Genomic DNA, 25,369 nt, shown 5'->3' on the forward strand with positions numbered 1-25,369 from the left:
ATAAATGATTAACATATACCATAAATGTGACTTGAAAAAATACCTCACTTTGGGCCCACCTATGGGATCAATTAGACCAATTTTTATGGTTATAAAACCAAATAATGATCTCACGTGTCCTCTTTAACAGATGGATAGCGATTAATCCCAACTTAACAGTTTTATAGCCATAAAAGTTGGCTCTAGCGTAACTACCTATTTTTTGAAGAAGTGACTCTGGATCCTTCTAAAGACACATTTTTGGGGTAAAAACCTTTCCTTTAATGAAATGAAGGTTAGAACTAGGCATTCAAATGGTACCAATATTGGTGGGAAGTGGGGAAGCATACGTTTGAAAATGCTTGTCGCGGGAGGTGCGATTTATTTGATGTCGAGTGTATTTTAGAAGCAAGAAATTACTTCATTAAGTCACTTTTAATATTTTCTTCTAAGGAATTTTTATTAGGTATGAAATTTTATAATACACGAGTAAAACGGCTATTACTCTTAAACTAACTGCTCTATCTTAACCGCTATAGTTTTCCTTGAAAGTTCATAAAAAGCACTATTATCATGATTTTTTTTCAGATTTTTCAAACCAACAGTTTAGTTTATAGAGGGGGGGGGGGACGCCCTACTCGAACAAAAATTGGAACTTTAAACTTTGATAATTTGCAAACAGATCACTAAATGAAAAAATTATTTAAGAAATCCCGAAGCCATTTTAAAAGACCTATCCAACGATATCCCTTATAGAAGAAGAAAAAAAATTCATCCCCACTTTACAGGTAGGGGAGCTACCCTAAAAAAAAATTTTTTCACAAAATTTTATTCTACCGTTTTGTCAGCGTGATTAATATACATACCTTCACAAAATTACAGCTCTCTAGTGCTAAAAATATTATTTCAAATACGTAAAAGTTCAAGTATTGGTATGAGTTAAGAACGGCACTTTAATTAAAATAAGCACTTGTAACTATAAAGCCTACTTAGGTTTCAGGTACTTTTTAAGTGAAGTAAAAGTGCTTTTTAAAAGCTTACTTGCAAAAATAAGATGAGTTTTTTAAGTGACATTTACAAACATGGCATTTCTTTAGTGCGAAATATTTTCGTTTGTTAGTCGTATAGGTACCTCGAAATCAAAAAATCCTTGTAGCTTTATTCGCATTTCGCCGCGATATCAAAATTTCTGAATAGATTTTTATTCTTGTAGTATAATTTTTGATCGCTAATTACAATTGTCTAAAAAATTCATAGTAGATTTACTTTCCTGCCTGTGTCGGCTTAATAAATAGGCTATTGATAATACATGCTACATCAAAATTTGCTACTGTTGTAAAAATCTGTTAAAAATATATGCTAGTAACAAAATATACTACCGATATTACACGCTACAACAAAAAACGCTATCACGGTGAAATGCGAATAGGTGAAAAGCTACAAGGATTTTTTGATTTCGAGGTATACGACTAACAAACGAATATTTTTAACTCTCCTTTTACTTGTAATATTGTGAAATAATGTAGTAAGTATTAAATTAATATCAACAAGCAAAGATACACATATCAACTTATTATTATACCGGTTTGGAGTATTTCGCAGCGCGAGCGCAGTAGGTGCGCGACCGGTAGAGTCGTCGGACGTGTTACGCAAAAGTGATTTTATCAATTTATCGAATATTGTGTCACGATCTATCGTGTGTGTGGGTGAGCATTAATATGTTTGTTCACAACATTGGTCAATATTTTGGCAGATTTATTCAAATTTTTCATGTGGTTTAGGCTTGTATTTAGATTGCTAGAATCGTCCTAAATCAATAATGTACACAATGTCCCACGGCCTTGTGATAGGCAAACAGGCAGTTAATATCTGAAAAGCGTCACCAATGGGTGAAAAACAGTGTTTTAAAGACAAAAAACATCGAAACAAGTGATAAAATTAGCAATATGATACTCATTAATGTAATAGAATTTCTAGATTAGTTAAAAGAATGTTATTTACCTTTTTTAAGAGAAAATGAATTAAAAAGTAGGTATCAGGGAAGATCGGTGGAAATTGGCACTCTTTTATTAGCCAATTTATCTTTATCCACCTTCTTAAGTTTTAAAACAGGATGTTTTTGAAATGATGTAATATTACTTTGCCTGGCCCATTCCCATTTTATTTGAGGTCGGCCCTCCGCGTCATGCGTCTCCAGGCGGCTCGGTCCTGGGCTGTCTTACTGTTACCTTGGGCTTCTTTAAGGTCGTTATTGATTACAGACATCCATGTAATTCGGGGTCTTCCTCGTCCGCGGGGCTTAGTTTGGATGTCTAGCACTTTTCTGGTCATATGATCGGGTGGCCTCATGACGTTTTGAAATGATGTAATGGCCTATTTACACCTATTTATTTGTTACAAGGGGGAAAGTGTACGTCTATAATAATATGATTGTATAGTAGCGTGTACAAAGAGGGTCTATGACAAGATGAAAGAAAACCGTTTATCTTGCTACGGACAGGAACGAGAGGGGTCATTGTCACGAGGCAAAATGTAGTACCATGAAAGAAGTAAACGAAAAAATAGGAAACAATCACTGAATTTAACTCGTACGACTAAAAAAAATCATCATCATGTCATGAACAAGGCGTTAGTAGCTTCATATAAAATAATCTGAGCAAACTAGTTCTAGTTTAGATTATAGCCACGTAAATTAATGCTTTCTGTCTCCATCAATCTGCTAATCAGTTCAAAGTGACATACCCTAGCCAATTACGGGGACAAACTAATCTCAAGTCGGGAACTAGGAACTTACCAACTGAACGGGCTAACTAGTCCTTAAACTTGCTGTACTGCGGTCATATTATACCTACGACTAGACGTGATATAACTTCAGGAAGTAAGCTTATGAACATTAACTAAAAGAGAGAAATGTCAGAGTTTTTATTTAGATCTAGTACCTACAGTTTATCTTGAGAACTACTCTAAGTAATCTGTGTTTGTTTTTCGCAGAATATGCTTCTCTACATCTGGATAGCTGTAATAATAGCAGCAGTATGGTTGTACTGCAGACATGTGTTCTCGAAGTTCACCAAAAGCGGCGTCAAGCACTTCAAGCCGATCCCCTTGTTCGGCAACATGGCGAAACTGCTGTTCAGATACGAACACTTCGCTGATGCTGTCACAGATCTGTACCAGGCTTTTCCTGAAGAACGGTAAGTAAAAGTTTTCTTGCTCAAAAAGGAAAAAATATAGATGGCCATTTGTTCCTAGTATAAAAGATGTGCTTTGTTACAGATTTGTAGGAAGGTACGAATTCATGAACCCCGCGGTGATGATCCGAGACATCGAGCTTCTAAAAAAGGTCACGGTCAAAGACTTCGAATATTTTCTCGACCACCGCTCTCTTGTCAATGAGAAGACAGATCCTTTCTTTGGAAGAAATCTTTTTTCACTGAAAGGTAAATGAACTAATTATACAAATACTAATCACAATTAGCAATATCAATACAATGGTTTAATTAACTTATTTTCAAAATTGGAATTCATTTCAAGGTCAAGAATGGAAGGACATGCGCTCTACCCTCAGCCCAGCATTCACCAGCTCAAAGATGCGTCTCATGGTGCCCTTCATGGTAGAAGTAGGAGACCAGATGATATACTCACTGCAGAAAAAAATTGAGGAAACCAAAGGTTATAGCTAATTATTTACTTAGTAAAATGGATAGAAAATTTTATTATAATTGGTTTACTGAAGTCAAAAATTTTTCTGCAGAAGGTTATATCGACATCGACTGCAAGGACTTGACGACTCGCTACGCCAATGACGTCATCGCTTCGTGTGCCTTTGGCTTGAAAGTGAATTCCATGAAAGATGAGAACAACGAGTTCTACACCATGGGAAAAGTGGCTGCCAACTTTAGCATTATTCAAATCTTCTTACTATTCATTATGATCAGCGTGCCCAAAGTGTCTGAAGTGAGTTACATAATTCATACACTCACTAAGTAATAAAATGAATTTCTCGAAAACAGAGGAACTCGAAACGAATTAACTTGATTATCTGATTTTTTATCTAAGTTTTTCTGATAAGCAGGTAATTGTTATAATTTATCAAAATTCTTCGTTTCAGAAACTGAAATTAAAATTGTTTTCGGAAAAAACTGGAAGTTTCTTCAAGAATTTGGTATTAGGTACCATGCTGGACCGCCAGCAGCGTAACATCATCAGACCTGACATGATACACCTTTTGATGGAAGCTAAAAAAGGTACATAATGACCTACTATGAATGAAAAACAATGTAGCACATAATTTTAACTTGAAATTGTTCCAATAAAACCGACCGTGATAGCATAGTGATGATAATATTGGATAATAAATTCCAGGAAAACTTGTGCACGATGAAAAGGCGCAAGACGCTGATGCAGGATTTGCGACTGTTGAAGAATCTTCCGTTGGAAAGAAAACGATCAATAAGAGTAAGAAGCTTTTATCTATAAAGTCTACAATATCATCATGTTTTTTGTTCATTAGTCATGTTCATAAATCATTTCTTTTAAATTGTAGCGTGGACTGATGAAGACTTGATCGCCCAAGCTATCCTATTCTTCGTGGCTGGTTTCGAAACTGTTTCTTCGGCCATGTCGTTCGCTCTGCACGAATTGGCTGTTAACTCTGACGTGCAGGACAAACTGGTTGAAGAGATCAGGGAGAATGACGCAAGGAACAATGGCAAATTCGACTATAACTCCATTCAAAATATGCCGTATATGGATATGGTGGTGTCAGGTAAGGTGGTAAAATAACTTCATCTAGAAATACATATATTTTTCATACGAATAGGTAAAGGATTTCAATAATTCTTATTTCAGAGGTGCTGCGTCTCTGGCCGCCAGCCATAGCTACAGACAGAATGTGCATCAAGGATTATAATCTCGGAAAACCCAATAGCAAAGCTACCGAAGATTATTACGTGAGTTTTGTTTTAGATAGTATTGCTATTCTTGTCTTAGTTCCAAAGATCATACATAAAATGACTCTCCCTCTTTTTAACCGACTTCATTTGCCATTATGGTCTTATACAAAGAATGTAGTAAAAAAAAAGAACATTTTCCATCCAACATCACTTTTATGTTTCTAGATTCGCAAAGGTGAAGCCTTCGCCATTCCGATATGGGCTTTCCACCGGGACCCTGAGTTCTTCCCGAACCCCAACAAATTTGATCCTGAACGTTTCTCTGAAGAAAACAAGCACAAAATCCAACCATTCACGTACATGCCTTTTGGACTTGGACCTAGAAATTGCATTGGTAAGTTACGGAAATATTTAGGATTCCGGGTGAATCTTGCTTCCATCTTCGGCCTGATCATACTTTCTTTGTCAAAAACTTCTCCGTTGTTGATAAAATAAAATTATCAACACTCGAATCTTCAAGTAACATTACCTACCTAATAAGTAGAAATTGATTGTCATTGTTTATTATTGTCATTTTATCTAGATGCACAACTTCAACAACGCCATAAAGATACTACGATATTATCTTGCGATAATGTTTTGATTGTTATATTAAAACACTAAGGCTGGGTTGCACCATCTTACTTTAACTGTAACAAACGTCAAAAATCTGTCAAACTCCATACAAAAATCATAGTTACCGTCAAAATTAGGTGGTGCAACCAACCCTAAGGGTGGTTGCACCACCCATCTTTAACCGTACAAAACAGTAAAAACTAGAGTACATTCGATTTTCTCGAGTATATTATAACCATCATTATATTCTTTGTCCAGGTTCAAGATTCGCGCTGTGCGAGGTGAAGGTGATGCTGTACCAGCTGCTCCTCCACATGGAGTTGTCTCCAGCAGCCAAGACCTGCATCCCTGCCGAGTTGACCAGAGACACCTTCAACCTTCGCCTGAAGGGAGGACACTGGATACGGATGAAGACCAGAAAATCAAACTAATTCTAATTATCACTTATGATGAAAAGAGGATATTTTAAGTCCAGGTGTTATCTTTTATTTACTTTTTATAGAATTTATTTTTATACTATAATAATTTTTAGTCTGTGATATAAAACCAAAATAATATTTTTCATGGCTAATTTCATGTTATTTCTAAGACAATTTACAAAACGTACAAAATATGTTCATAATGTTTGCGGCACTAATTAAGTTTGTTATTTTTTATGTATAAAAATTAAAAGATAGGCTAAGAAATCAACTTGATTTGTTTGGTCGTAATGTTATATTTTAATATTAGTTGGCTTTAAAAGTAGCAAGCAAATCAGTTTTTACAGTGATTGACGGCCAAAAGTTAAATGACCAAAGAGAGGCTGTTATGAGTATAAGATTTTATAACTTTTTGGAACAATCTGAAAAATTTATAAAATTACTTACACCCGATTGTTTTATTTTGTCCCTTGGTGTATGTGTGTGATGATGGTGCAGTGCTGTTGTCTGCCCTGTAGGCCTAAGATGCGCGCCGTGATAACTTTTATCGACGTCAAAATGTATGGACAAAATCTATAAAATGGCGTGATAACCGCTTGTCGCGGCGCACATCTTAGGCCTACAGGTTGGCCCAACCAGAGGGGACAACATGACTGCACCGTGATGGGTGATAGAATCAAACCCAATTGACAGCCATCCGCCCCAGTTGTTTGCGAACGACTTCGGTCGCAGGTTCAATCTATTTTATTCTATATAGTTAGCCAATTTTGGCAAACGAGGTATACACGGCCACACTGTTAACTATCCATCTCCGTTTTTGCTCTCGCTCTCATCAAATAGCGATTCTTGCGATAGAACAAGACGACATGACAGGCAATGGATAGTTAACACTGTTGCCGATGGTACATACGTTATACAAAAACAGACGTTGAACTGATCTGTGTGCCAATAATTATAACCTTAATTTAATTGCACTTGCCAGTTTCATATTATGTATCATAAAACTCATTTATTTTTGCAAATAGCTTTTAAAAAGCGCTTTTACATAAAACCAGGTTTTTTTATTTGATCTTATTTTTTTATCTGATTTTTTACATAAAATCAAGAACGATCATACATAGTGTACCAAAATCCAGTTGTTTAATTCCTAATATCAGTTTTATCATAGAATAGTTGTGCTCGCGACTTCGTACGCGTGAAAACCCGTTTTCGCAACATTTTTCATTATTGCTCTGCTCCTATTGATCGTAGCGTGATGTTGTATAGCCTATAGCCTTCCGCGATAAATGGGCTATATAACACTGAAATAATTATTCAAATCGGACCAGTAGTTCCGGAGATTAGCGCGTTCAAGTAAACAAACAAGTAAACTTAATATTACTAGCTGACCCGGCGAACTTTGTTCCGCCTTAATGGCAATAAATAAGCAGACTTTTTTTTTATTTCGAACGGGATAAAAAGTATCCTATGTCCTTCTCCTGGCTCTAAACTACCTCCCTGACAATTTTCAGCTAAATCGGTTCAGCCGTTCTTGAGTTATAAGTGGAGTAACTAACACGACTTTCTTTTATATATATAGATTAGTATATTAGTATAGATCTCTATTACCTACGCAAATGAAGATAAGCACTTTTATAGTTACAATAATTAGGTCCTAAATAAATTACAATATGATTTTAGATAAAAGTATTTTTTTTTACTATTACAATCCCAATCTATAAAATTTAAGAAGATCTCGAAATATGATTATTTTTTTCCCACGTGTAAACAAACATAATTAATTGTGCGTGACGCAGGTAAAGATTATTAGTAATTAAAGATAAATGAAAATTTCAAAAGATTAGTGTTTGAGATTAAATTGTGGTTTTCTGATAGCAACTAGATATTCATAGGTTTTGTTATGTCTAACTTTCACTTTGAAAAAGGTTAAACACCCCTGAACGATTCTTGAAAATTTTACATTCCGGAATGTAATTAATTTGAACGTTGATGATCCAGTCGAATAAAAAAATCGTAACTATTTCAGAAAATTTGTGGCCATTGTGCAATCGATTTATTGTAGGAACAAAAATCATCGCAATTTAGAAAGCGATGAAAATCACTCACTTCTCATGTCAAGATAATATTAAAGAAGTACAAAAATACAAATAAAAAGTTGATTTTTCTATTATATACCACATAAAGACGGGGAGACTTATGCCATATCTGATGGATGTTGCACCAATCGATCGGTTTCACAACGGCCAGAAATGTTAGGAAATAAAGAAAATATGTACCTATTTAAATTTTGTTGGATGATTTTAATGAAATAATTATTAATTTCTTTCACAGACTGAATAGCAGTTATAGACCTAGTAGCTTATTAAATTCAGACAATAAGATAATGAATGATGCAAGCACGTTTTAAAAATAGCAATGCAAAATATATTGCTAATTTCATAGAAAAATTGGCATAATACAGGTAAATTGAAACTAAAACCATTTATAAAATAACAAAACTTTGTTGATCCTAAAAAGCTCACATATGTCTCATTATTTTTTCAGCAGAGAACTTCAAAATAAGCATTTGTTGCTGAGAAGGGCTACAAAAAATCAGACAGACCACCCCATATAATTATCATCTGGTAGCCGTAAGTTCAAAAGTTACAACATAATTATCCTTATTACTAATTATTGCCTTACTTACACGAGTAGATATGACTACCAGTCCTCCGTGAACATTTATCCTTATCTTCTGAGCCTCATAAAGGCGCAAGCGCATAATAAAGCCAACCGTTGACACAAGCGGTTGTCCAACCAGTTTGTTGGTAATCTTACACCGTGTGTGTGTGTGTGTACATCAGAGGACAATTACTAATACTGTACTGTGTGAGTGGCCTTAACTATCTGTTTGTAAACATTGGCTTTTTTGCGGTTGTTGTTGTAGTTTTTTGTACGGAATTGGAGTCGGGTGATAATTTGGATAACGTAATGATACAACATATTTTTATTTAAAGTTTTGTTATTAATAAAATTTATTTTATCCAAGGACGTTGAACTTTAGCGTGTTCAAGTCTCTGTTTTTACTTTTGTCTTTTAGGCTTAACTTATACTGCCTTATTGCTTCACAAAAGCTTTCGCAAGTCCTTTGGGGGATTAGTATTGACGGACAAGAAAACCTGCCCAGTTAAACCTGACTCTTTTTCTAACTCTATCTGTTGCTTGACTGCTCTCTAAAAATATGTGGTCACTAGGGGAAGATTCGTGCCAACTGCCAACCCCTCAGGATAGTACAGCCATTATAATATAATGATTGAATGATGAATTTATTATAATTGCTGTGTTTATACTCTTGACACGTTCTACACCATGGATGATAGTTCTCGTTACATAAACCAGAGAGACCTTGAAAGAGACAAGCAGTAAACAATTATTTTAATAATGATGATCTACTACAATATTACTCATATGAAAATGTACCTAAATCGGAACTTACATATATTCAAAGTTGTAATATAAAACGAAATACGGATATCACCTCATATCCGTAAAAAATAATACAATTTATTATGCAACCCAAATAATTCATTTTTTTTATTCAATTCATTTCAATTTATTGTCGTTTACGTGTCTCTACGTACTACTTCGTACTCGTACTCTAGGAGCACGACCCTTTCTAATAAATTAACTTTGCCAGAAAGGCAAATAGAGGAATTGTCCTACACTCACATAAACTATAAAAAAACAGTACTATAATAATTATTATAAAGTGGGTCGTGAAATTCAAAGGCATGTACCGAAGGTTGTGCTTCTTTCTGCGTTGCAGACTGGATTTGAGGAGAAGATTATTAAATCATAAATATTCCTCAGAGGATGCTGTTCTTCATCTGGCTAGGTGTGGTGCTGGCGGCAGTATGGCTGTTCTTTCGGCGCCGCTACAGCCGCTTCTCCCGATTCGGCGTGAACTGCCCCAAGCCGGTCCCACTACTGGGCAACATGACGCGCATCCTCTTCCGCGTGGAGCACTTCACCGACCACCTCGACAGGCTCTACCATGACTATCCGGAAGACAGGTGAGCTCATCGAACCCTTATTTCCCTTTTATCATCATAATTAACAGCTTTTTACAGTCCACTGCTGGACTATGAGCCTCCTCCACTTTAGTGGAGGGTATTATTTATTTATGCCAGACGAAAAGTCTGTCACACTATTTAAATATAATGTACGAGTTACTTAATGCATTATTATGACAGATATTTTCCTTTTAAAGGCACATTTTCGTATATTATTAATTGTCTCAATATAAAGGTTGACTGGAAGAGAATGCCATAAGGTTGTGCAATAATAAAGTTTTAAATAAATAAAAGTAATCCAAAGTAATTAAATATAATATTATCTGTCTACTTAAATCTATTCAATCTACGTTTTATATCGTTTCATATCTTTCCCCAAATCTCGACGTTGTTAAAATACTACATTATGTCGCTAGGAAAAGATAGAAACGTAAATTACCTAAAATAAATGTATTCCTACCTACATTGATGATAGTAGTTAATATTTTTAATTAATCAATTTTAACGCCTGCTACAGGTTTGTAGGCAGATACGAGTTCCTGATCCCCATGGTGGTGCTGAAGGACATCGAGCTGGTGAAGAAGATCACAATCAAGGACTTCGAGCACTTCATCGACCACAGGTCGTTCGTCAATGAGAAAACCGACCCCCTCTTTGGAAGAAACCTGTTTTCTTTGAGAGGTATCGTTCGTTCGTTTCAGCCAAATGACATCCACAGCTGGACAAAGGCCTCCCCCAAGGATTTCCATAAAGACCGGTCCTGTGCCACTGTGAAGGTTGCGGGATGTGCCTGGATACGGATCAGATCGTATGTCCACCTAATAGTGGGCAAGCCCCCCGCTTGCCCACATAAAGGAACAAAAATGAACAAAGGTTGAGAGGTATAAAAAATAATATTAACTTTTATTCTTAGTGTCAGAATTTAATCTGTTTAAATTCAAAAAGAGTTTGCGACAAAGATCGCAAAACATCCTTTTCAACCTCGGGTGGACAAAAACCTCTTCCGAGGATTGCCACAACCACCAGTCCTACGTTAATTGCACCCAAACAAAACTAAAACCAATTCTGACGTTATTTTTCTGAGCAAAAAATATACAATGACCAAAGATAACGAGGACTAAGATTTTCAAATGCCAACTTGTAAACAATTTTTATTAAAATAACAAAGCTTTTTACCTTTATTGAAATCTATCCTTTTTCAAGGTCAAGAATGGAAAGACATGCGTTCAACCTTGAGCCCGGCGTTCACCAGCTCCAAGATGCGTCTCATGGTGCCCTTCATGGTGGAAGTGGGAGACCAGATGATCGAGTCGCTGAAGAAGAAGATCAAAGCTTCCAAAGGTAACCCAACGCATTTAGGCTATTATTTTACTAATATGGCTGGAAAAAAGTTTCTAATAACGAAAAAATATACGCAGAAGATCCAATTCTGGGTCTTTTTCTATATCTTATAAGCAAACTTGGCTCCTGAAATACAGTTTACACTAGTTTAGGAGCCAGGGTTTCAATATAAAATGTTACAGTGTATTACATCAATAAAAATATTCTTAACTTTAAGGCTTGGTATTTCTGCTAAAGTAGGTATTTCGCGCTGTCAAAATCTGCGCGCGCAATACTTCGCCGAAGACAGCGCGCCAAAGAGCTCTCGCGGCTACACAGTATAGAAATACGCAGTTTGGAAATACGCAGTTGGTTAGGTTAGGTTGACTTCCTTCCGTTCAAGCGTCACACTCACAGCACTTTCTAATACAAATCATATCCAAGTGATACAAATTAAAACAACTTTCAATATTTTTGGGAATATGTTTTAGAATCGAATAAACATAGAATATAACTGCCAAAGTAAACACGGTTCAAAGAGGCGTGGCGTCACCCGACCTTCCGGAAGTTCCGCGCCGGCTAAAAGAATTTCAAGATTACGTCACCCGACCTATCGGTAGATCCTCGGGAGCTTGAGCGATTGGAAAAACATTTTATGATCAGTTACTCGTAGTAGCGATTATTTAGAGCTTGGATAATAAATTATAGTTGTTGCAATTCACAAAGCTTTGCATCTGGTTAATTACATTAATCAGTACACATCAATTTTGTTCAGTCTTTTTGTTTATTAATAATTAAAAATATCATACTAAAATTGCATACATATTTGTTTGTATTGGTCTGGGTGTTTTCTTTCCATAATTTATGTATAACGTATGTACGGTGCTCTGTATCGAAAATCACTATGAGCAATAAGCATCACACACGGTTACCTGGAGTGCATTACCGCAGCAAAAAGCTTGCCATCTTAAATGAACGGTATAATATCGAGGTTTCGTCAGTACAGTTGCGAACAAAGGTGTTTGTGTAGTGTAGTTGAGTTGAGAGGTCAGATTATTGAAATAATAAAACGAACATTTTATTTTTTAAATACATTTTAAAAATAATTTACATTACAGATAACAATGAGAGGATGACATTGCAAGGTGGTGCCATTCCAGTCTTAAATCCGTTGATATATGCTGCATCTGCCATGTTTTTGGCTAAAAGATTCTTCTATCTTGCAGTTTAGACTTTTATTACAGACCTCAGACAGTATTTTTGGAAAACTTTTACGCATGGTGGAGGAAGGGACGCTCTAGAGACTCAAGTCTAGAAGGAGTCACATGAACTCCAAGTTTTAAATCCGTTGACATCTGCTGCATCTGCCATCTTTTTGGCTAGAAGATTCTTCTATCTTGCAGCTTAGACCTTTAGCTACAGACCTTAGACAGTATTTTTGTGAAAATTCTTACGCATGGTGGAGGAAGGGACGCTCTAGACACTCAAGTCTACAAGGAGTCACATCAACTCTAGTTTTAAATCCGTTGACATCTGCTGCATCTGCCATCTTTTTGGTTAGAAGATTCTTCCATCTTGCAGCGTAGACCTTTAGCTACAGACCTTAGACAGTATTTTTGTGAAAATTCTTACGCATGGTGGAGGAAGGGACGCTCTAGAGACTCAAGTCTACAAGGAGTCACATCAACTCTAGTTTTAAATCCGTTGACATCTGCTGCATCTGCCATCTTTTTGGTTAGAAGATTCTTCCATCTTGCAGCGTAGACCTTTAGCTACAGACCTTAGACAGTATTTTTGTGAAAATTCTTACGCATGGTGGAGGAAGGGACGCTCTAGAGACTCAAGTCTACAAGGAGTCATATGAACTCCAGTTTTAAATCCGTTGATATCTGCTGCATCTGCCATCTTTTTGGCTAGAAGATTCTTCTATCTTACAGCTTAGACCTTTAGCTACAGACCTTAGACAGTATTTTTTATTATTTATTTGTGTCAGTGTGCTCTTCTAAAGAGTAAGACGATTGTATGTAGGTACTATTAAAATGTAATTTTAACTCATTGGTTTTGTCTCATATTTGAGGAATGTACCATGTATCATGAGTAGAGTCTTCGTTTAAAAGGATGCGAACGATTTAAATTTCAATAGGTAGACAAAATTGAATTGAATTTAAGCTTTCTCCAGTAACACTGATATTATTATACTGTGACTCATCAAAGTCATCATTGTCAAAAATATTGACAAATCGCGAACTGTCACGGCCAAAAAACTGACACGCGTCCGTCCTCCGTAAGCGCCACCGCGCGACTGATTGAGATTGTCCAAGCCGTCATGGACGATTTTTTCCACATTTTTTAACATAGTAACTAAATAAGACGCAATATAAAAATTTCATCCGTTAAAAGCCCTCAAGTTATTTCTGAACTTTAGTTTAGTAAAAGATTTAGAATCTCAAATCGCTTATTTTAAAAATAAAACCATAAATAGAAAACGAATAGAGGTAACTTTGGGAATTTATTCTATCGAGTCAACTTCATCAAATCGTGTTTCCATCCGTTAATAGCCCTAGAAAATATCCTCAACTATGCCCAATAAAAATCTTAGCCTTTAATTTTACTGTTTAGTACCTCAAAAATGAAAAATGAAAACCTCAATTTCGCCATTTTCTCTGCTACCCGGCCTTAATTATCTCTAAGTTAATTATCGTGAATTTGTAGCCCAATACTAACTACTTTGCCTCCATGGGGAATCGAATCAAGAACCTCTGGATCTTATTCCAGACTACGGAGAAGGTCAACTTATTTTTAAAGAGTATAATTAGTAACCTCATTCTACGCTAAATATGCTTGTGTTACGATTGGGTTCAAATAGTCTAATCTCATTTTTTTATACATGACAAGGCAGGTATTTGACCGCAATCGCACCTGGTCTTAAAATTAGATTTAGTCTAGGATATTACCTATTCACTCTCGTCTTGAAATGGCCCGGATTATAGTGTTCAGGAAAGACAGCAGCAGGCAGTGAATTCCAGTCCCTAGCTGTTCGCATTATGACAGAGTTCTCGAAACGCATAATCTCAATGCTCAATCTTGCGGTCGAATTGTCTAGACGACTTCATCGACGTGGAAGTGAAGGACCTGACGACGCGCTACGCCAACGACGTGATCGCGTCGTGCGCCTTCGGGCTGAAGGTGGACTCGCACGCGCAGCAGGATAACGAGTTCTACGCGATGGGCAAGGAGGCCTCCACCTTCAACTTCCTGCAGGTGCTCAAGTTCTTCGCGATGACCAACTTCCCGGCTGTCGTTGATGTGAGTTTTATTAATATCTTCTTACCCGACTGCGCCAGAAATACGGGTTATTTTATAAGTGAAATGACTCACACTTGACTTACTTGACTTAAGATCCTATGTCCCCTAGATGGGGCGTCCACAACAGTCCTCCATCGCGTTCGGTCTTGAGCTTCGCGCTTGATCTCGCTCCAGGTCTTACCGATTTTCTTCGCCTCGTCTGCTATGCTCTGCGAATGACTCATACATTTGCCAGAAAAAATACAAAAATTACACAACAGAATATTGGAAAATTTCACATGGTACTTTTTCAAACTTGGGGGTTAAGCCACTGTAAATGAAGTCCTAGGATCGTCATAATTTTAACCACGACGTCCACTCCTATATCATTATGATTATGATAACACTAGCTGTGCCCGCGACTTCGTACGCGTGAAAACCCGTTTTCGCAACATTTTTCATTATTGCTCTGCTCCTATTGATCGTGTTGTATAGCCTATAGCCTTAAATGGGCTTTCTAACACTGAAATAATTTTGGAAATCGGACCAGTAGGTAGTTCCGGAGATTAGCGCGTTCAAGTAAACAAACAAACAAACTCTTCAGCTTTATAATATTAGTATATATAGATAAACAAACATACATGAATATTATTACCCTGCGTTCTTAGGAATAATCGTCGGTTATCTAATCTAATATTCCGTACACCTTCTCACCTTTATTAACATTCAACACATTTACTCAAGAAGCTAATAAATGTACACTTGAGTGGGGTGACACCACATAATACGTACAGAACAACAATTACTTATAACTCGTTGAAGGTCGATAAATAACTGATTCACGGTCAAGGAAGACGAGGGTCAAGCGCACGCGCCGGCCGGCGACTTGTATGCGTCGCGTCATCTTCATTTTATGGCGCAGTTACACTTTGCGCGAAATTGATTGAACAGAAGCATGGAAGTATGGGCGGAGCTATGAACTGAACTGCGAGTTTACTCTTTCTGATCAATAAACATAAAGTAACTGCGCCATAACAATAACATTAACACACTTATTGACACTATACTACTACACAAAAGCAACTGAACTTGTCAGGCGGCAAGCTTGGTGGTGTCGGATTACAAAGTCACTGCGGTTGCTGGATCTAATACCACCAGGATATTATCTTAGTGTAAATTTTAACCTAATGGCCACAAAAGTCTGCGTTCAAATTTTGTTTCGGCAAAAAATAAACAAGTTTTGTAACATCCATTCACTTTTTGTGTCAGCAATTAATTAAAGTTGAGTTAATAAGGACTAAACATTTTTTCAGTTTTTACTGTACCCGGATGTGTTTCTGTAGGTCCCGCATAACAGATAGGGTTATCTATCCTGTTCAGTTTGATTAAATTTTATGAATTGAACTTGAAATCATTGGGAGAATGAAGGTCAAAACGATTTAACTAGAGTTACGATAAAAAGCAATCCTGTGGTTATCTTTGTCATTGTAGTGCCGGTTTGAATACGCATAATTATTTGATAACCAGCATCAATATCAGATAATGACTAACCAGGATACAAACAATTTTGAACTTCAATGTCATTTAAAACTAGGTATGTTAGTCATTAATTTAAGAATGAAATTAGGATCCCAAAACGAATCCACGTAGCTGATCTTGTAATGCTCATTTTGCTTATAATCTAATTAGTAGTAGAGAATGAAAGCTCCCTGGAAGCTGGATTTATACTTCTAACAAAATTATTCTTATTATTTTAACATAGGCAAGCATTGACCGACGACCTGATAAAGGTAGCAGGAAGGCGCTGAATGCAGGCCGCTACCAACCGTGCCACGTGGAAGTCATTGGGGGAGGCCTATGTTCAGCAGTGGACGTCCTATGACTGAAATGATGATGATTTTAACATGTTTACGAAAAACCTTGACAAATCACTCTATCTATTAGTGAAAACTGCATGAAAATCCATTCAGTACTTTTTGAGTTTACAAACAGACAGATGCGGCGGAGGATTTTGTTTTATATGCGAGTATGTAGTGATTTCACAGAACGTTCCATGATGACGATATTGTAAATCCAGCGGAAAGAAGACAGAAACTAAAGTAGCAAACAATGTTTTCAGAAACTCGGCATCACCTTGTTCACGGAGCCCACCAAGAAGTTCTTCAAGGGACTCGTGCTGGGCACCATGAGCGACCGCGACGCGCGCCACATCGTCCGCCCCGACATGATCCATCTGCTCATGGAGGCCAAGAAAGGTACGGGCCTATTGCCACCCCTCGTTCCCACCGCTGCAACCATCTTACCTAAGTCTGTCGCCATAACAACAATATTAACAGCATTGTTGTGTTCCGGCAGTTAGAGGTAAGATAGCCAGTTCTTCCGTGGTTGAGGATTCTGGGTGAAGCTCGCTCGCTTTGGCCTGAGCATCACTTACCATCAGGTGAGATACAGTTGTGGATAAAAAAAAACTCCTGTGTAGCCAGGATCAAGTTTGTCCCGGGGAAAAGTTAACTGTCATTGGACCCGCAACGAAATTAATCAGAAGAACAGGAGGTGTTCGACGTTAAGGTCCGACTTCTCTCCATTGCAAAGCGGATGACAGGTGACAAACAAAGATTTAGTAACTTAGAAAGGTACGTCTTCGTTTTCTTCTCCTCTGTCGTTTCGCTCTTGTGGTCGAGTTAAGGTGTCCATGTGTCCATTGTAGGGCGGATACAGCTCACCCGCCCAAGGCCGGATCTAACATAATATGGCTTTTTGGGCTTCAGCCCAGGGCCCGTGTATTCAAGGGGCCCCCAGCTAAGTCAAGTCAAAGTCAAAAAAAGACCATAATGCGAAATAGTATACCTAGTTGGTGGTACCTCAGTATTAGCCCAGGGCCCCCTAAACTCACGGTCCGGCCCTGCTCCCGCCATCTCTCCCTGTTGGCATATTGCCTGGTGCACCTGGCGACTATAGACTTACCAATTCAAAATTATTACTTATTTTCTGCAAGTAAGCTTAAAGCAGGTTTACACGTCTCTACCTTTACCATTGTTATGAGAAAATAATATGGGCCAGTGCTAAGAAGAAGAAGCGCAATAAACTCAGATGCTGTTGTAAATCTACGAGTATGTAATAAAATTATATCTCAGTGACGGTTATTAATTATTACAGAGGCTATCACAGACCTAGACCTGTCTAGTGACTTGACAAAAAAAATGTATTTGCTCAATCATCACAACAACTCTTATTTGTTGTTACATAATATTTAGGAAATACTTCTGAATCCATTACCTATTATTTATGTAAATTTTATCTAATTAAAATTATTGATCGATAATACCGTTATCTTCAGCCAGCTGGTGAAAGCTTATTTTTATCGTCGTGACTTGCGAATTAAATATTTTTCGGTGAAAAAAACAATGATAATCACCTATTCAGCTGATAATATTTTGTATCCAATTCTCAGTCTTATACAAACAAAGATAAAAATAATAATCTTAGAGCTATTTTGGTAACAAATGCGTAATGATACCTAGACACCTGTGCCTACACACTGATATTATGATATATTGCCATCGTATTAACTATATTTTAGTATTTTATCTGTTTTATATCTGCTCAATTTTGTTTTAATCACAATTAATTACCTTTTGATGATCCTTTTGATTTTCTAACTATACCTACTCGTAATTTGGTATTTTCAGGAAAACTTGTACACGACGACAAGATTGCGAAAGACTCCGACGCAGGATTTGCCACCGTCGAGGAGTCGAATGTTGGGAAGAAGAACATCGACCGAGGTACTAATAACACTCTTACATCAACGTACGCATATCTTAGCGAATATTTACTCTTTTAATACAATACAAAACCTATTATCACGTGCCTTAGTTTATTTGCACAGCAAATATTTATAATGGCAAAGCACACAATGTTAAAACATAACAATTTGCAAACATCGTTCGTAATGACAAAGCGCAAAATTATACGTACTCAGTTAATCAAAAACTGTTCTTAAATTGATCAATTAACGTCTCTGCTTGGTATTAAAATTTTATAGCAATTTAAAAACAACCTACTTTAATCAACTTTATGTTATGCGTCTATTACGAATCAGGACCTCAACACATTTAAAACCGGTTTGATCCAAGCCTGCAATGTCCTAAACATGAGATCAATTCACAGTGTATTATTTCTTTTAAGTGTCTCCAACTAAAATGCATGCTGTTTGTTTGCCCATCTATTACGAACTCTTTAATTTCGCATTTTAAAGGAATGAGGGGTAGACGGGAGGTCCAAATGCTGCATGATTGGTGGATTTTGACATATCTGTCAATGTCATGTCAAAAATAACCAATCATGCAGCATTTGAACCTCACGTCTACGTATTGCCATCTGGCGGATTTATCAATCGCGAAAACCCTCATTTACGCATAATGGTCAATACTACACGTAGGTGACCATGCTTGTTTGCCCTATCATCATCATGAAAAATCTTCAATTTACAGTATGGAGCGACGAAGACCTAGTGGCCCAAGCGGTGCTGTTCTTCATTGCCGGCTTTGAAACGGTAAGTCAAAGTACTTAAGTCAAAAATTCAAAGAAGAACGGTCATCTGTGACCCAGGCCCGACAGAAACGAGACATACCTCAGTTTTTTTGTCATGTCTTAATTAGTTAAATTATATATTTTTTATATTCGAAATCTATGTATAACACCAAAATATTACCCTCTGTTTTCGTTCAGGTGTTATACAAAAACTAATACAAAATGCCTATTTATCACCAAAATTGGTAAATGTCTGTACCTAAATATCTATTACAGCTGCTATGGAATGTACCTAGGTAACCTGGAGATACAGCCGGATTATACAGGGTGGAGACGAGAAGTTACAAAATCCAAAAATTCAATGTTACCAGCTTCCATAATCTGTAACCTATAATAATATTGGTACCATTTGAAAGAGCTCGTGAAACACTTTCAGAATCAGTAACTAGTTTTTCGATATCTTGTATAGTTTAGAAATAATCGAGTGAGACCACTTATCGTTCCATTTATGTATAACCATAACCACCCTGTATAATCCAGCTGTATCTCCAGGTCACCATTCCATAGCAGCTGTAATAGAAATTTAGGTACATACATTTACCAATTTTGGTGATAAATAGGCATTTTGTATTAGTTTTTGTATAACGCCTGAACAAAAACAAAGGGTAATATTTTGGTGTTATACATAGATTTCGAATATAAAAAATACATAATTTAACTCATTAAGACATGACAAAAAAACTGAGGTATGTCTCGTTTCTGTCGGGTCTGGGTTTTTTTTTGTATGAGGCGTGACCGTTCTTCTTTGAATGGACTATTAAAAATAGCCGACCCCGCGTAACGGAATAAGGCGAGGCAGAAAGAAAGAAAGAATAATTTATTTGAACACAACATAGAAAAATAAAAGAAACAATTTAACACAATAAAAAATAACAATAATGATACGTAATTATGTCTATGATTTAACCCTTAATTTGGCAGACTCATTATTTATCAAAAAATAAAAATACATCGTCGGATTTATGTTCTTAGGGTTATTTATAGGTCAGAAAAAAATATATAAAAAATCGGAACTTCACCAAATAGAAAAAAAAAATGTTCATCCCGATGAACACTGCCAAATATATGAAGAATTTTAACTGTTCATTGGGGTGAACATTGCCAATTTAGGGTAGCGGCATTAAATTAAAATAATTATTCATATAAAAAGTTAAATTTATATTATTAAACGCTTTTTGGTGCACAAAATAGTAAGAAATTAACTATTACCATACAATTTTGTTTGATCGTTGAGGTAAAACAATGTTTAATGTTTTTAAAGAAAAAATCATAATTTTTTGTTCATGTAACTTAAAAGTGGACAAGTACTAATAATAAAAAAACAGATCCCACATTTATAAAATATATTCTTCAGGGTTTAAATAAAAAAGTAAAAATGATTTTAATCAATAATATTATTTGGAACTACAAACTTTGAATCTACAAACAACCGCTAAATTAAAATATGTAATTATTTTGCATGAAAATTTAGAAAACAATTATGTCCACTTTTACCAGTAACAAAACATTATTATTACATTTCATGCAATATACAGTATTAAGCTGCCAACATCCCAAACAAAATAAAAAAATCCTCTAAATAAAGAAATTAGTCCACTGAAATAAAATTAAGCAAAAATAAACGTTTCATAGCCTATTTGACAACGTTCACTGGGATGAACAATCAAAGATTATTAGTAATTTGGCAATGTTCACTGGGATGAACACTCGACTTTGACCTGGTATAACATGGCTTATTTATTAAATGAGCATTGTAAATCAATCAAGTTATTAAGCATGAACAATATGCAATACGTTAAAACCACTGTCATTACTCAATTATAATAAAAAACATGTAAAGCTTGAATAAACACCTTGACACTAAAGCCTGGTCTTCGCTATGGCCGGCATTTTGGCTAAAATTAACACTTTCAGACTGTGACTAGCACATAAAAATATTTTTCTACCAAAACTTAAGTATATTTTCTAGTGAAAAAAAAAACTTACCAGAAATTAAGACGTATGCACTCGGCATATTATTTTTTTCAATTGAATGTTCATCCCAGTGAACAAAATCAAATGAAGGGTTAAGGCGTTGTGCTTTGTATATCCAGCCAGCTAAATGCATGGCTAGACACTGATTGTCAGTGGACGCCTTGGGCTTATGGGCATGCTGCGTTACCAAAAAAAGAAAAAAGAAAAAAAAAGGAAGAAGAAAAAGACTAATAAAATAGCTTAGTTTTGCTCTTATGGAGTCTTTACATGTCTCATACTTTTTACCCTACCAGGTGTCCTCAGCCATGTCCTTTGCCTTGCACGAGCTGGCCGTGAACCCCGACGTGCAAGAGCGGCTGCTGCAGGAGATCCGGGACAACGACCGCAAGAACGGCGGCAAGTTCGACTACAACTCCATACAGAACATGGTGTATCTGGACATGGTGGTGTCGGGTCAGTATTCTGTTAGACAACCCGTGGAATAAAATACTAACAGTTCTAAAGCCTAGCCTAGCCAGTCCTACTAGGTGGACCGAGGATCTGGTAAAGGTCGCGGGAAGAGCCTGGATGCGGGCAGCGCAGGACCGTTCATTGTGGAAAACCTTGAGGGAGGCCTTTGTCCAGCAGTGGACGTCATTTGGCTGAAAAAAAGAAAAGAAGTTCTAAAGCCCGGTCTGTGAGCGACTGTGCGACGGGCGCCCGCAGTGAGTGTGCGAGCGCGACAGCAACATAATTACGCGCGAGCGATAAGGATGGGTAGATTGGGGTCATTGGACAAAATTCTACGTGCTCACAGACCAGACTATAGTTCAGTTAGTGAGCTGTTTGGTTCTGGTACTTCTGGTAGAGTAGGTTAAAACCAATCTTCTCTGTCTCCTTGGATGTCGTATGAGGTGACAAAGGGAGAAATATACAAAAATAGGACTCCTCAATCCATCTGACTAGCATGGAGAGTGCAAGCCAAATCCTCTCCTTTGCTTTTGGTCAATTAGAGAAAGTCAGGAGGACCCTGCTGGGAAGAATAAAATACTCTTAGGCTGGGTTGCACCATCTTACTTTAACTTTGACAAACGTCAAAAATCTGTCAAACTCCATACAAAAACACCGGTTATCGTTATAGTTACCGTCAAAGTTAAGTGGTGCAACTCAGCCTTACTTATTTTTTCAATGCTCGTAGTAGTTATTCCCATAATTTTACTATCAGGTTGGTAAGTTGTACAAATTCGTCAAAAAATATTCAAAATTATTTTGATTTGTATAGACTAATTGAATTAATTCCTACAAATCGTCAAATGCTCTTATGGAGTCTTTACATGTATCATTCTTTTTTGCACATGCATCGTCGAAAGAAATTAGTAAACTTAATTTTCTGACATCACCTCTGGATCATCTAAGGTTATTAGGGGTTTGCAACATTTTTACAAAATTTTGTTAATTTTAAACTTTCTCGTTGCATAATTGAATTAATTTAAACAGGTTTTAACTTGGTTTCTTTATCAATCTTTATGGGCTTACTTCCCTGTGACATTGCAGAGGTGCTGCGCATGTGGCCGCCCGGCATCGCCATGGACCGGCTGTGCGTCAAGGACTACAACCTCGGCCGCCCTAACAGCAAGGCCACGCAAGACTACTACGTAAGTTGCTTTGGTCTTGGTATCTTCGTGAATAGAGTCAGTAAGCATTAGTTTTTATTTTAGTGGAACGTCCACCCTCAAGGTGGACCGACGACATCATAAAGGTAGCAGGAAAGTGCTGGACGTAGGCCGCTACCAACCGGGTAACATGGAAAGCATGAGGCCTATGTTCAGCAGTGGACGTCCTATGGCTGAGATGATGATGATGAAGCATTAGTTTTATCATGTGCTGGACTGATTAGGTCAAAATATTCTCAATGGTCTACTCCACGAGTGTACAAGAAGGTCTATTCCACTTTGATCACCTGGCTTTGATCACCCAGGTGATCACAAGAAAGGCTGCAGTACAGGAGGAATGGTGACGGATTGTGAAACTTGCCACCATTCCAAGTGTGACGACCACGACCACTCTGCCAAGAGTGTAGCGACAAAGAAGAAAGCATTCACCCTGTATACTTGCACCTACTTAATACACAAAATGCTTTTGAGTTACTAACTATGAATACGTGATTAATCGGATGTGTGAGTGAACTTAAAACAGGACGTTAGCTGTTCTCGCAAAAATATTAATCTCTAAATGAGTTCATTATTATTTGCAATGATAAAAAAACTGGACTGTCGTGGAATTTAACGATTTTGGTGTACCCACTCATGATGACACTGGCATTATTGAGATTTGACCTTTTTATAGGGGTTATCGGGATTATCGTTTTCATTTCTCTGTAAACTAAGTTATAATTATCTAGTCATCATTCCGTTTAAAAAATCGTAATGACCTGATGATGATGGCATAATAACAAAATTGCTACTACTGTCGCATCATACTTTGTACACTCGTGATACCGTCAACCCCTCTAGAGAGTATACCCCGTCCTTATCATCACGAAGCAGCGCCCTTTCAGGGTGCTGGAAGTCCCACACACCACCCTGCTCCCTGACAGTGGTGACGATGCTCATTTCTTCTGCGTCTAAAAGCTATGCTATAACACTGAAACTACTGTGTACCCCACGCACAAATTGTATTATAAAATATGTATTATCGTCATTATTTAAAAATTTTAATCATCATCATCCTTTCCGCCATAGGAAGTACACTACATAGGCCTCCCCTAATGATTTCCATATTGCGTGGTTTATGAAGTGGTTCTTCTTCTTCTTGTCGTGTCAACAACAAACCTACATAGCGTTAGCCCAAAACTCCGCCACAAGAGTGGCGTTGTCAGTAGCCTTCATTAAATCTGCCTGCGTGCAGTTATTTGGGCACGCAGGGCACGACATCATGTGCTTTTTTTTATGCATATCAAGGCTGGTATTTGACCACAATCGCACCTGATGTTCAGTGGGATGCAGTCTAGGATGGTACATATCTGCCCTGTAAGTTCCTATTCACTCTCACCTTGAAAAGGCCCGGATTATAGTCTTCGGGAAAGACAGCAGCAGGCAACAAATTCCAGTCCCTAGCTGTGTAACATTTATGTATGTTTATCAATGATATTATACAGTGTGAGTCACGTTAAAGTGTACATATGAAAATAGATGAAACTAGACCTATTTTTATCGACAAAAAAGAGGTCAAAAAATTTTTGAGATTTTTTTTTAATTTTTTATAGATTTTTTTTTCTTCCAATTACTTGTTGTAAAGAAAACGTAATAACTTTTAAACTAAGCGGTATATCCTGATAAAATAAAAACAGTAATAATGCTAAATAACAGGAAATACTAAAAAAATACATAAAATACACAAAAAAGGCCAACAAATAATAAAAAATTATACTTTTTGAAAAAAATCTGCTTAAAAATTCGTGTTTTTTTGGTTATTTGATAAATTTCTCCAAAAAATGCCCCTATAACTGGTGGTTTTTTTTACTTTGTATTATTCTCTATCGTATTACCTTCGTAAAACCAAAAATCGCATGTCTCTATCCCTATCACAACGTTTGCAATGATCGTTTGAACTAAGCCTCTCCGGGCGCGCCATTCAACGCTTCGTTAACAACAAAACTGAAAATGGCTCTAGATTTGTAATTTTGATAAAGACAAGTTAGATTTCAAATAAAAACAAAAGATTTCGAAGTAAAATAAGCATTTTAGTTAAAATTAAAATTGTCTCTACCTGTAGCGGAGAATAATGTTGTGGCAGGCCTTTGTTCAAACGATCATAGCAAATGTTGTGATAGGGATAGAGACATGCGATTTTTGGTTTTACAAAGATAATACGATAGAGAACAATAAAAAGTAATAAAAACCACCGGTTATAGGGGCATTTTTTGGAGAAATTTATCAAATAACCAAAAAAACACGAATTTTTAAGCAGTTTTTTTTCAAAAAGTATCATTTTTTATTATTTGTTGGCCTTTTTTGTGTATTTTATGTATTTTTTAGTATCACCTGTTATTTAGCATTATTACTGTTTTTATTTTATCAGGATCTACCGCTTAGTTTAAAAGTTATTACGTTTTCTTTACAATAAGTAATTGGAAGAAAAAAAATTATATAAAAATTTAAAAAAAAATCTCAAAAAATTTTTGACCTCTTTTTTGTCGATAAAAACAGGTCTAGTTTCATCTATTTTCATATGTACACTTTAACGTGACTCACACTGT

The 25,369-nt window shown here is 36.6% G+C and overlaps 1 protein-coding gene across 1 annotated transcript in view; it reads left to right on the forward strand.

Annotated features, from left to right (window-relative positions):
• The first annotated feature begins 1,578 nt into the window (after window positions 1-1,578).
• Window positions 1,579-25,369, forward strand: part of LOC135074874 (uncharacterized) — a 29,345-nt gene continuing 5,554 nt past the window's right edge. Inside the window, exons 1-20 of the mRNA XM_063969256.1 lie at window positions 1,579-1,685; window positions 2,971-3,173; window positions 3,256-3,419; window positions 3,514-3,651; window positions 3,734-3,936; window positions 4,091-4,226; window positions 4,345-4,437; window positions 4,526-4,747; window positions 4,831-4,931; window positions 5,100-5,268; window positions 5,748-5,917; window positions 9,758-9,960; window positions 10,478-10,641; window positions 11,164-11,301; window positions 14,384-14,586; window positions 16,685-16,820; window positions 18,255-18,350; window positions 19,059-19,120; window positions 21,426-21,585; window positions 22,666-22,766. Of these exons, the coding sequence (XP_063825326.1) occupies window positions 2,974-3,173; window positions 3,256-3,419; window positions 3,514-3,651; window positions 3,734-3,936; window positions 4,091-4,226; window positions 4,345-4,437; window positions 4,526-4,747; window positions 4,831-4,931; window positions 5,100-5,268; window positions 5,748-5,917; window positions 9,758-9,960; window positions 10,478-10,641; window positions 11,164-11,301; window positions 14,384-14,586; window positions 16,685-16,820; window positions 18,255-18,350; window positions 19,059-19,120; window positions 21,426-21,585; window positions 22,666-22,766 (2,859 nt within the window). The 5' untranslated portion in view covers window positions 1,579-1,685; window positions 2,971-2,973. The remainder of the gene's footprint in view (window positions 1,686-2,970; window positions 3,174-3,255; window positions 3,420-3,513; window positions 3,652-3,733; window positions 3,937-4,090; window positions 4,227-4,344; window positions 4,438-4,525; window positions 4,748-4,830; window positions 4,932-5,099; window positions 5,269-5,747; window positions 5,918-9,757; window positions 9,961-10,477; window positions 10,642-11,163; window positions 11,302-14,383; window positions 14,587-16,684; window positions 16,821-18,254; window positions 18,351-19,058; window positions 19,121-21,425; window positions 21,586-22,665; window positions 22,767-25,369) is intronic.

The sequence above is a fragment of the Ostrinia nubilalis genome, chromosome 9 (assembly GCF_963855985.1).
Source record: "Ostrinia nubilalis chromosome 9, ilOstNubi1.1, whole genome shotgun sequence".
Taxonomy (NCBI): domain Eukaryota; kingdom Metazoa; phylum Arthropoda; class Insecta; order Lepidoptera; family Crambidae; genus Ostrinia; species Ostrinia nubilalis.